The sequence below is a fragment of the Entelurus aequoreus genome, linkage group LG06, assembly GCF_033978785.1.
Source record: "Entelurus aequoreus isolate RoL-2023_Sb linkage group LG06, RoL_Eaeq_v1.1, whole genome shotgun sequence".
Classification (NCBI taxonomy): Eukaryota; Metazoa; Chordata; class Actinopteri; order Syngnathiformes; family Syngnathidae; genus Entelurus; species Entelurus aequoreus.
In genome coordinates this window covers 43,725,920-43,739,785 of record NC_084736.1, presented here as the reverse complement: position 1 = coordinate 43,739,785, position 13,866 = coordinate 43,725,920, and the positions used below count along the sequence as shown (strand labels likewise).

The window sequence follows — 13,866 nt, the reverse complement described above, 5'->3', positions numbered from 1 at the left end:
GCAGTTTGTATACAGGGAGAAGAGCCAGGGGTAGAGTACACAGCCCTGAGGAGTACCAGTGTTTGTGGTTCGACTGTCCGAGACAATCTTCCCCAGCCGTACGTGCTGTCTTCGGTCTGTCAGGAAGTCATTAATCCAACTGCAGAGGGAGTCGGGCACGCTGAGCTGGTAGAGCTTGTCTCGTAGCAGTCCAGGGAGGATGGTGTTGAAGGCAGAGCTGAAGTCCACAAACAGGGTCCTAGCGTAGGTTCCTGGGGAGTCCAGATGCTCCAGGATGAAGTGGAGGGCCAGGTTCACTGCATCATCCACAGACCTGTTGGCTCTGTAGGCGAACTGCAGTGGGTCCAGGAGGGGGGCGGTGATGTCCTTGAGGTGGGGCAGGACCAAGCGCTCAAAGGTCTTCATGACCACAGACGTCAGCGCGACCGGCCTGTAGTCATTAAGTCCTGTGATCCGTGCTTTCTTGGGGACAGGGAAAATGGTAGAGGTTTTAAAGCAGGACGGCATGCGGCATAGCTCCAGAGAGGTGTCGTGGCGAAGTTGGTAGAGTGGCTGTGCCAGCAATCGGAGTGTTGCTGGTTACTGGGGTTCAATTCCCACCTTCTACCTTCCTAGTCACGTCCGTTGTGTCCTTGGGCAAGACACTTCACCCTTTGCCTCTGATGGCTGCTGGTTAGCGCCTTGCATGGCAGCTCCCGCCATCAGTGTGTGAATGTGTGTGTGAATGGGTAAATGTGGAAATACTGTCAAAGCGCTTTGAGTACCTTGAAGGTAGAAAAGCGCTATACAAGTATAACCCATTTCTCATTTATTTATTTATTTATAAAAATGTCAGTGAAGACAGCACAGTGTCTGAGAGTGGAGGGGGAGACACCATCCGGCCCGGGGGCCTTCCGCGTATTCAGCTTCAAGAACTGCCGGCGTACATCCTCTTCTTTGATGGAGAGGGTCTTTACAGTCTTATGATGTTTTTGGAGTCCTGTGATGTCATTGGAGTCCTTTTAGTCCTTTAACTCCTTTAATGATGTGCTGGCATTGGTGGGGAGGGTGATGGTGGGGGGAGCATGGCTTTGATGAGCTGAAGGCCGTTCATGACGACAGTAATGTGTGTTGAGGCCCTGAGCGAGAGTCCGGTCATTCAGGGCCTGGGGGGTTTTGGGCTTATAGTTCGTAAGGGCCCTTAGACCTCTCCAAACTGCCGCATAATCATTGGAGCGGAACTGTTCCTGTAGACGGTTAGAGTACACAGATTTAGCTTTCTCCACTTCCCTGGTGAAGTGGTACTTCGCTTCTCTGTATGTACTTCGGTCCCCGCTTCTCCACGCAGCCTCCTTCTTCTTGCGCAGCTGTCGGAGCTTGGGTGTGAACCAGGGCTTATCGTTGTTATAACAAACCCTGGTGCGCATTGGAATGATGCGCGCCTCATTGAACTGTATGTATGAGGTCACAGTGTCCGTATACTCGTCCAGATTGTTCGTGGCCACTCCAATTGCCTCCCAGTCTGTCGTTTCCCAGCAAGCACGCAACTCGTCCACAGACTCGGCGGTGAAACACTTAATGTTCCTCATAACAGGTTTAGCCAGTTTCAGTCTCTGTCTGTATGAAGGGATTAAGTGCACCATCACGTGATCTGATAGTCCAAGAGCAGCGCGCGGGACTGCATGAAAAGCCTTGCTCAGTGTAGTGTAGCAGTGATCCAGCGTGTTCTCCTCTCTGGTCGGGCATTTAATAAACTGTCTATACTTTGGTAATTCCTGGCTCAAATTTCCTATGTTAAAGTCACCAAGCACGATAACAAGAGAGTCAGGAAAAGACCGTTCCACATGAAAAATCTGTCCTGCGAGCGCGCGCTGAGCGTCACGCACGTCCGCGCCGGGCGGGATGTAAACAGCCACGAGAATGAATGAAACAATCTCACGCGGTGAGTAAAAGGGCTTACAGTGGATGAAGAAATATTCCAGAGAAGAAGAACAGTGTCTAAAAATGACAGTCACGTCTGTGCACCAGCTATTGTTGATAAAGAAGCATAGTCCACCGCCGCTTTTTTTGCCAGAGAGCGCCGCGTCTCGGTCCGCGCGGAGGAGATGAAAGCTCTCCAGTTGAAGCGCGCTGTCCGGGACACTTGCGCTCTGCCAAGTCTCCGTGAAACACAACATACATGATGAGGAGAAGTCCTTGTTCCTTCTCATCAGCAACGCTAGCTCGTCCATCTTGTTGGCAAGTGAGCGGACGTTGGAGAGGAAGATGCCTGGTAGAGGCGTGCGCAATCCCCGTCCGCGAAAACTTTCCTCGTCGATGCGGTTTCCCTCTTTTGATCGCAGAATGGACGAAATCCGCAGCTGACGCTAAGATGACCGGTAACAAGTCCATAGGGATGGTGGATCTGATGTTCAGTAGCTCTTCACGGGTGTAAGAGCACCCGGAAACACAATTTATGTACAAAAACAAACAAAACAGAGCGCACGAAAGCACAGAGGCAGCCTTCATCGGCGCCATGATGATATATATCCATCCATCCATCCATCCAGCCATGTATATATATATATATATATATATATATATATATATATATATATATATATATATATATATATATATATATATATATATATATATATATATCCATCCATCCATCCATGTATACATATATATATATATATATATATACATGGATGGATATATTTACATATATATTTTTACATATATATGTATATATGTATATATATATATATATGTTTTTACATATATATATATATATATATATATATATATATATATATACACACATATATATATATATATATATATATATATATATATATATATATATATATATATATATATATATATATATATATATATATATATATATATACACATACATATATATATATATTTAAATATATATATGTATATATATATACTGTATATGTATTTACTGTATACATATATGTGTATATATATACACATATATATGTATATATACATATATACATATATATATATACATATATACTGTAAATATGTGTATACAGTATATATACATATATATATATATATATATATATATATATATATATATATATATATATATATATATATATATATATATATATATATATATATATATATATATATACATATATATATATATATATACGCACTAACCCCTCTGCCACCGTGCTGCCCATGTATATATATATATATATATATATATATATATATATATATATACATGGGCAGCACGGTATATATATATATATATATATATATATATATATATATATATATATATATATATATATATATATATATATATATATATATATATATATGTATATATATATATATATATATGTATATATATATATATATATATGTATATATATATATATATATATATATATATATATATATATATATATATATATATATATATATATATATATATATATATATATATATATATATATATATATATACATATATATATATATATATACACATAGGCAGCACGGTGGCAGAGGGGTTAGTGCGTATATATATATATATATATATATGTATATATACTGTATACACATACATACAGTATATATGTATATATATATGTATATATACATATATATGTGTATATATATACACATATATATATATACAGTAAATACATATACAGTATATATATATATACATATATATATATATGTAAATATATATATATATATATATATATGTGTGTATATATATATATATATATATATATATATATATATATATATATATATATATATATATATATATATATATATATATATATATATATATATATATATATATATGTAAAAACATATATATATATACATACACATGGGCAGCACGGTGGAAGAGGGGTTAGTGCGTCTGCCTCACAATACGAAGGTCCTGAGTAGTCGTGAGTTCAATCCCGGGCTCGGGATCTTTCTGTGTGGAGTTTGCATGTCCTTCCCGTGACTGCGTGGGTTCCCTCCGGGTACTCCGGCTTCCTCCCACCTCCAAAGACATGCACCTGGGGATAGGTTGATTGGCAACACTAAAAATTGGCCCTAGTATGTGAATGTGAGTGTGAATGTTGTCTGTCTATCTGTGTTGGCCCTGCAATTGAGGTGGCGACTAGTCCAGGGTGTACCCCGCCTTCCGCCCGATTGTAGCTGAGATAGGTTCCAGCGACCCCGAAGGGAATACTCGGTAGAAAATGGATGGATATATATACATATATATATATATATATATATATATATATATATATATATATATATATATATATATATATATATATATATATATATACATATATATATATATATATATATATATATATATATATATATATATATATATACACCACCGTTCAAAAGTTTGGGGTCACCCAAACAATTTTGTGGAATAGCCTTCATTTCTAAGAACAAGAATAGACTGTCGAGTTTCAGATGAAAGTGCTCTTTTTCTGGCCATTTTGAGCGTTTAATTGACCCCACAAATGTGATGCTCCAGAAACTCAATCTGCTCAAAGGAAGGTCAGTTTTGTAGCTTCTGTAACGAGCTAAACTGTTTTCAGATGTGTGAACATCATTGCACAAGGGTTTTCTAATCATCAATTAGCCTTATGAGCCAATGAGCAAACACATTGTACCATTAGAACACTGGAGTGATAGTTGCTGGAAATGGGCCTCTATACACCTATGTAGATATTGCACCAAAAACCAGACATTTGCAGCTAGAATAGTCATTTACCACATTAGCAATGTATAGAGTGTATTTCTCTAAAGTGAAGACTAGTTTAAAGTGCTTTTCCTTCAAAAATAAGGACATTTCAATGTGACCCCAAACTTTTGAACGGTAGTGTATATATATATATATATTTATATATATATATATATATATATATATATATATATATATATATATATATATATATATATATATATATATATATATATATATATATATATATATATATATATATATGAACTGTGGTTTTTTAAATCATTATTAATGTAAAGTTGTCGGGTTTTTGTCAATTCAAAATGCCTTCATGTCTATTTTTACATTGTGATTTTCAAAGTTATGTACATTTATATGTAATATGCAGATGGGGTATCTTGACAGATCCATTAAGAGTTTCAGCAGAAATATGTCGTATAGGAACTAATTATACGCAATAAAACATTAACAAAATGCTGTGTCACATGAATGGTTTTTGAAGTAATACCTTTGTGACATGAAAAAAACACAAACAATTAAAAAAAAAAACCCTGGTGTTTACTTTTTGATATAAAAAAAAAACAAAAAGCAGTTTGGCTAATGAAGATAAAGTCTAATAAACAAGCTTTGTTCTTCTCTTAGTTCAGTACAACAGTTTGGCCAACAAAAATAAAGAGAGACACCTCTCACATCGAACACACAATCTTCACAGCCAGCGTTCAGTTCGATGATATGACAAAACATTTGAGCTAGTATTGATGTTATTTGAACACTGATACAGTTTGCAGTTAAATAAAGGACATGTGAACATCCCAGGAAACAACGTTAAGACTTTATAAACAAGCTGTGACAACGTTCACGACACATCACCCGCTGCATGTTTCCTCAACTCATTAACTCTGTCACAGCAGCTGATGGACGCTGTATTGAGAAAATAAAAGCAACATCAAATAGTTTTCTCCTTCGCTGTATACTTTTAGTGTGGGGACAAGTGTCCCAAATATTGTCCACACCTGTCTCCATCTAAACACAGCAGTGCGCTCTTAAACGCACGGCGGAATCGAGGGAAAATACGTTAAACCAAGCGCTTGGCTCCATTTACTCCGAGGGGAAATCTCCGAAGCAAATTCCGTGTAGTTAGTCCGCCATGATTATCAAGCCAGACGACGCTAGTGCGCATGCGCCTGACTTCATGTTGCCTAAAATGCATTTCAGACGGTTTTACTAACCGTCTGAAATTTTATCGCAAATTATCATTATACCGTTTATTGTTACATCCCTCGTCCATTAACAAGTAAAAAGTCAAGGGTGGTCACGTCGTGTTCTTGCTGCAGATGTTGGTCAATTTTTTAGGGCTTTACGGCAAATGACGAGGGCGGTCGCGGCTTTTGCCGCAGTTGCCGTGGTTAAATTCGAGCTCTGTAGTGCCTCTTTCTTGTCAGAGCGTGCTCTGCCGATTGCAGAAGCGGATCGGAAAATTCACATCATCTGTTGCTTATTATGCTTATGCTTGGCATCTCCCTTAGAGATAGGGTGAGAAGTGCAGTCACCCGAGAGAGACTCGGAGTAGAGCCGCTGCTCCTTCGCTTGGAAAGGAGCCAGCTTAGGTGGTTCGGGCATCTCGTGCGGATGCCTCACGAGCGTCTCCCTAGGGAGGTCCTTGTTGCACGTCCCACTGGGAGGAGGCCCCCCGGCAGGCCAAGGACCAGATGGGGGGATTACATTTCCTCTCTGGCCTGGGAATGCTTCGGGATTCCCCAGGAGGAAGTCGCAAATGTTGCTCTGGAGAGGGAAGTCTGGGGGTCTTTGCTGGAGCTGTTGTCCCCGCGACCCGATTCCGGATAAGCGGTTGAAGATGGATGGATGGATGTTGCTTATTAGTCCAACAGGCCGCTGAAATTATTTGAAAACGGACACACACGCATTGTCACGCTCACTGTGCGCTGTCGAATGTAAATGCCAGATCAGAAATATTCTGCACAAGCTGGTCCATCACGATGACGGATAATGATTCATTAAAGCTTGGTACAGTACAGGGATGTTTGCCTGCTTACTGTCTGACCCAGCATGACTGATGAGTGCCCTCCTCCCTCGTCTATTCCAATTAGTCCCGTCCTCCTGCAGGCGGGTCATCCCTTCCATGCTTGGAAAAAAAAGAAAAAAAAACCTTAAATGTGTCCTCACGTTCCGCAGCAGACAGAAGGCAGACGTGTGTGGCATATCTTATTGATTTCCCGTCCCCCTCCCCTGTTATCTTCCCCTGCATGCTTGTGGCTTTGTGTCATATTGAGAGCTTGACAAAAAGAGAGGAGAGAAAAGTTAAGCCGGTGTTATTTATAGATTTTTGCCTCACGTCCTGGTTTCCGTGCTTTGTTTTCATGGTGGTGATGGGCCTTTCGCTCCCAGAGTGGAGGCTCTCTTCATGTATTAGTTAGAGCTGTGCGATAGATTTTTTTTCTTCCAAATAATACATCCATTGTTATTTTGTGTGAGGTAAAAAAAAAAGACTTTTGGCACCAACCACTTTCCTGGAGAACCTACTCCCTCTTAATTCTCATTTATTGTTTTGCCCTCACTTTACTTTACAACAACAATTTAGCAAAAGTGCGGCCCGCAGCTTGTTTTTTTTTTAGTTGCCCGCGACAACAATACACAAAAAAAACTAGCATAGTCAATTTTGGGAGAAATGGCACGTGAATGCTGAAACGTGCAAGCCAAAGTTAGAATGTGTCAAGTCATATTACTATGAAGTGTACGCATGTAAAATTAGCTAAAAAAAAATTTTGCACCCTTATGTTAGCATGTTAAAATGCTAACATTAGCATGCTAACAGTTGGCATTTGTCAAGTCATATGACTATGAAGTGTACACATGTAAAATTAGCTAAAAACAAGTTGGCACGCTTATGTTAGCATGCTAACAGTTAGGACGTGTAAAGTCATATGACTATGAAGCAGAGGTGTGGACTCGAGTCACATGACTTGGACTCGAGTCAGACTCGAGTCATGAATTTGATGACTTTAGACTCGACTTGACAAAATGTAAAGAGACTTGCAACTCGACTTAGACTTTAACATCAATGACTTGTGACTTCACTTGGACTTGAGCCTTTTGACTTGACATGACTTGCTACTTTCCCCAAAATCTAAAGTTTAAAAAGTTATTTGGGAGCGCTCCGTAGCTTTCATTTTGTACGTGTCTGTCTCTCAGCGTGTGTGCTGCGTGTCAGCGTGTGTGCTCTCAGTACAACAGCCAATCAAATTAGATCTACATTGTTTTCATCACACAGCATTCAGCCAATCAAATTGCAGGACAACCAATGAACAAGAGTTGTCAAACAACGCGCCAGTGAGAAAGATTTATACCAAAGTTGGTTTCGTTCGGGTATAAAAACTACGACTTGGTCAACAAAAAACGAATTGCCGTATGCAAATCACGCAGTTCGAATATTACAGACGGAGACGCAACAACTTCCAACTTCGTTCGACATTTGAAGTTGCACAAAGAAGGGTAAGTTTTGAATGTAAGCTAACGTTTATTGGCTAAGTAACATGACTTTTATTTGCTGTGTAGTTAAATCAGTGAGGCTGTAAACTCACTGCTAACGTTATAACCATAGACATCTTATAAGTAGACGCAGCATCGAGCGCTACTGCTTACTGGCGCAGACGAGACGCGGGGCCGCCATCTTGGAGTGGTGATCCGCTCCACTCAGTGCAATTCATTTGGCAGGAGCAATGAACTGTCAGCGCATTTAATTCATTTTACCTCACTGAATACCACTCATTTTCACGCGCTTTTTTGTCATACGTGTAGCTATGATAACGGACACATGTTTTATTATTCATAGTTTGCTTAACAGTAATAGAATATTCTTATATGCTATAAGTGACCAGACGTCCGAGATCAAAACTGGGAATATAAGCCCAGAGAAGGGGGAAAAAAACGGTCAGCTATTTTTAAGTTGAAGAAACAATATAATTACGTTATATATACATGCGTATATCCTACATAAACAATGTATGAATACATTAGATATCTATATATCTTATAGACCGTATCTCTGTTGCTGCAGCAGCAGAGAGTTTATTCTGTCTTGACACTTTGTATTGATATTTTGTATTACATTCTTCCCTTAAATGATAATGTTTACAGTGATTGTTATATATGTATTTTTTATGTATGTCGCTTTGGATAAAAGCGTCTGCCAAATACTTAAACATATATAAACACCTGAAAGTCTTTATATCAGCTAAAACCACCAATCTGTTTCACTGGATTCAGTATAAAACCAAATGCTGTCTTACCCAACAATGTTAGTATTTGAATATTGTTACTTGAAGACTTATTCCTGGTTACAATTATACTGTTAAGAAAGTATTGTCTTATATTTTGCCTAAAATGAGAATGCACCATAATCAGTGGCGGCTGGTGAATTTTGTTTTAGGTGGGGCTGAAAGTTTGTAAACCAAACCCCTGTAGGGGCGTCATCCTCCCCCAGAAGATTTGTTTGTGATTTTCACATACAAATATTGAAGATCTTTGCTCCTTCTTAACTCTGTGGTAATGTTATTTTCATAAAATACAACCAAAAGTACATTAATGTTAAATCTTACTTGTGAAAAGTAATCCCCCGATTCCTATTTTCAACAGTCCGCTCATTTGAGCAGGAAAACGCTGAACACCAGCCCGGCATCTTTGTTTTCTACCTGTCAACTGTCAGTTTAGGCTGCTCGCCGGCTCCTCATCACCACTTCAAGATGCAATTTGCTCGCGTCACAGCAACCAATACTGCGTCTACTTTTTAGATGTCTATGGTTATAACATCATTTCAAACACAGCAATATGTTGCGTCCACTGCAGTTTGCTTCCTTATTCATACTTTTTGTCAAGTGATTTTTTTAAGCAGGGTTGCATGAGGTACCTACAAATAACGCTACGTTAGTCATTGTATCACACACAGTAACATAACGTTAGACGGCGGTCAGCAGCACCGCATATTTTAGCCACCTACAAAAAGACAAACATAGTCAAATAAAGGTCAGTTAAAATGCATACTATATTAAGAATATGTGTACATATTGCATAGGGCCCTGACATCTAATAAGTACAACTCTGTTCATTGTTATGTTCATGTATTTGTTATGTTTTTCATGTGTACGCACACATAAACACACATACAGTATGAGATGAGATCAATGAGATAAGGTAAGAACAGAATAGAAACTGCTTTGGAACTAGTTACAATGCAATATGCCATGGAAATACAATGTTAACACTTTTGTACAAATAAGTACAGTTGCACTTGTTTTTGCAAATGTGTTTATTCTGTAAAGGAATGAGTAATTGTTTAAAATTGTTTAAACTATTAAAATGACTGGTTAATAGTGCTATTATGAATTGCAATGTCAGTACTATTTTTTTCCTGCTATTTCAAATGCACTTGTTTTAATAAATAAATACAGCGGTTTAAAAGCATACACAATCTGTGTAAAATATTAGTCTGTGGTTAAAAGGACTTGAAAGGACTCGAAACTCAAAATGCAGGACTTGTGACTTGACTTGAGACTTTCCAGTCTTGACTTTGGACTTGACTCGGGACTTGCCTGTCTTGACTCGGGACTTGACTCGAGACTTGAGGGCAAAGACTTGAGACTTACTTGTGACTTGCAAAGCAATGACTTGGTCCCACCTCTGCTATGAAGTGTACGCATGTGAAATTAGCTAAAGAAAAGTTGGCACACTAATGTTAGCATGTTAAAATGCTAACGTTAGCATGTGTCAAGTCATATGACTATGAAGTGTACGCATGTAAAATTTGCAAAAAAAAAGTTGGCACGCTTATGTTAGCATGTTAAAATGCTAACGTTAGCATGCTCACAGTTGGAACGTGTCAAGTCATGACTATGAAGTGTACACATGTAAAATGAGCTAAAAACAAGTTGGCACGCTTATGTTGGCATGCTAACAGTTAGGACGTGTCAAGTCATATGACTATGAAATGTACGCATGTGAAATTAGCTAAAAAAAAGTTGGCACGCTAATGTTAGCATGTCAAAAATGCTAACGTTAGCATGTGTCAAGTCATATGACTATAAAGTGTACGCATGTAAAATTTGCAAAAAAAAGTTAGCACGCTTATATTAGCATGTTAAAATGCTAACGTTAGCATGATAACAGTTGGAAAGTGAAAAGTAATGACTATGAAGTGTACGCATGTAAAATTAGCTTAAGAAAAAGTTGGCACGCTTATGTTAGCAAGTTAAAATGTTAACATTAGCTTGCTAAGAGTTAGAACTTGTCAAGTCATATGACTATGAAGTGTAAGCATGTAAGATTAGCTAAAAAAAAGTTGGCACGCTTATGTTAGCATGTTAAAATGCTAACATTAGCATGCTAAAAGTTAGAATGTGTCAAGTAATGACACAGGTGTGGTATGGCGTAGTGGGTAGAGCGGCCGTGCCAGAAACCTGAGGGTTGCAGGTTCGCTCCCCGCCTCTTGACACTTCACCCTTGCCCCCGGTGCCGCTCACACTGGTGAATGAATGATGAATAAATGATAGGTGGTGGTCGGAAGGGCCGTAGGTGCAAACTGGCTGCCTCGCTTCCGCCAGTCTACCCCAGGGCAGCTGTGGCTACAAATGTAGCTTACCACCACCAGGTGTGAATGAATGATGGGTTCCCACTTCTCTGTGAGCGCTTTGAGTATCTAATAATAGAAAAGCGCGATATACAATCTAATCCATTATTATTATTATTATTATGAAGTGTATGCATCTAAAATTAGCTAAAATAAAGTTGGCACGCTTATTTTAGCATGTTAAAATGCAAACATTAGCATGCTAACTGTTAGAATGAGTCAAGTCATATGACAATGAATTGTACGCATGTAAAATTAGCTAAAATAAAGTTGGCACGCTTATTTTAGCATGTTAAAATGCTAACGTTAGCATGCTAACAGTTAGAATGTGTCAAGTCATATGACTATGAAGTGTACGCATGTAAAATTAGCTAAAAAAAGTTGGCACGCTTATTTCAGCATGTTAAAATGCTAACGTTAGCATCTTAACAGAATGTGTCAAGTCATATGACTATGAAGTATACGCATGTAAGATTAGCTAAAAAAAGTTGGCACGCTTATGTTAGCATGTTAAAATGCTAATGTTAGCATGCTAACAGTTGAAAAGTGTCAAGTCATGACTATGAAGTGTACGCATGTAAAATTAGCTAAAAACAAGTTGGCACGCTTATGTTAGCATGCTAACAGTTATAATGTGTCAAGTCATATGACTATGAAGTATCCGCATGTAAAATCAGCTAAAAAAAAAGTTGGCATGCTTATGTTAGCATGTTAAAATGCAAAGGTTAGCATGTGTCAAGTCATATGACAAGAAGTGTACGCATTTGAAATTAGCTAAAAAAAAGTTGACACGCTTATGTTAGCATGTTAAAATGCTAACATTAGCATGCTAACAGTTAGAATGTGTCAAGTAATGGCTATGAAGTGTACGCATGTAAAATTAGCTAAAAACAAGTTGGCACGCTTATGTTAGCATGTTAAAATGCAAACATTAGCATGCTAACTGTTAGAATGAGTCAAGTCATATGACAATGAAGTGTACGCATGTAAAATTAGCTAAAATAAAGTTGGCACGCTTATTTTAGCATGTTAAAATGCTAACATTAGCATGCTAACAGTTAGAATGTGTCAGGTCATATGACTATGAGGTGTACGCAAGTAAAATTAGCTAAAATAAAGTTGGCACACTTATTTCAGCATGTTAAAATGCTAACATTAGCATCTTAACAGAATGTGTCAAGTCATATGACTATGAAGTATACGCATGTAAGATTAGCCAAAAAAAAGTTGGCACGCTTATGATAGCATGTTAACATGCTAAAGTGATCATGCTAACTGTTAGCATGTGCCAAGTACCAGTTTACATGATTGTGAGGTGTTTGGCTGAAAAAGGGGGCTGAAAAAGTTTGCATGCTAATGTTGATATGCTAACATTAGCATGATCTTTTTTCAGCTACTCGAGGTTTCTTGGTTTGGAATCCAGCTTCCGTCATCTTAGTCACGTGTCCTTGGGCAAGGCACTTCCCCCACCCCTTGCTCCTGATTGGTCATGGTTAGCACCTTGCATGGCAGCTTCCACCATCAGTGTGTGAATGTGTGTGTGACCCATGATTTAAAGCGTTTTGGGTATCGTGCAGGTAAAGTAAATCACTCCATACATACAGTATATATATATATATACAGACCATTTACCATATAACATGTTACCTGTTAGCATTCTAGCATGCTAACTTTAGCGTGCCAACATTTAATTGTGCAGCCGAACATCTCAGAGTCATACAATTTGCTACTTGACACATGCTAACTTCTTTTTCTACATACACTTCGGTCAGATGACTTGGTACTTGGCGCATTTTAACTGTTGGCATGCTAACGTTAGTGTTTAAGTTTGGCACGGGCATTTCAGCATCGTATTTCATATTTTTGGGGTCTTTTTGGTGTCTGTTTTTATTTTGTCTTCAGAATGTGTTTGGGGCTGCAAATGGCCCCTGCTGCACATTTTCCGACAACTGGTCTCTGTAGCGGGACTTTAGCGGCGTGCACCAGACCTGCTTGAACTGAGCCTCAGTGGTCGCAGTGTTCCAAACGACATTGACGGATATGCTGGCTGTTTTTTTGTTCCCCATCAAGGTGCTTTATTTGCTGGGGGCCATGTCCCTTTCCATGGCTTTGCAGCTGGACCGTCACGGTCTGTGGAACCTACTGGGACCGAGTCTCTTTGCCCTGGGCATCATGGCAGTGGCTTGGGTAAGTCAAATATTTACTCCCTAGTGCATGTAGTACATGCTTTTATTAGGTAGGCGAGAGGCAACGACATGCCTGCATGAAGTCATCATTTATAAAACCCAAAAGCAGTGAAGTTGTCACGTTGTGTAAATGGTAAATATAAACAGAATACAATGATTTGCAAATCATTTTCAACTTATATTCAATTGAATTGACTGCAAAGACAAGATACTTAATGTTCATACTGAGAAAATTATTTTGTTTTTGCAAATAATCTTTAACTTAGAATTTAATGGCAGCAACACATTGCAAAAAAATGTGTC

At 38.4% G+C, this 13,866-nt stretch overlaps 1 protein-coding gene across 1 annotated transcript in view; it reads left to right on the top strand.

The window, feature by feature from the left end:
• The window catches only part of LOC133652230 (transmembrane protein 8B-like), a 194,468-nt gene that overhangs the window by 161,974 nt on the left and 18,628 nt on the right, over positions 1-13,866 (top strand). Inside the window, exon 13 of the mRNA XM_062050745.1 lies at positions 13,448-13,564. Within this exon, the coding sequence (XP_061906729.1) occupies positions 13,448-13,564 (117 nt within the window). The remainder of the gene's footprint in view (positions 1-13,447; positions 13,565-13,866) is intronic.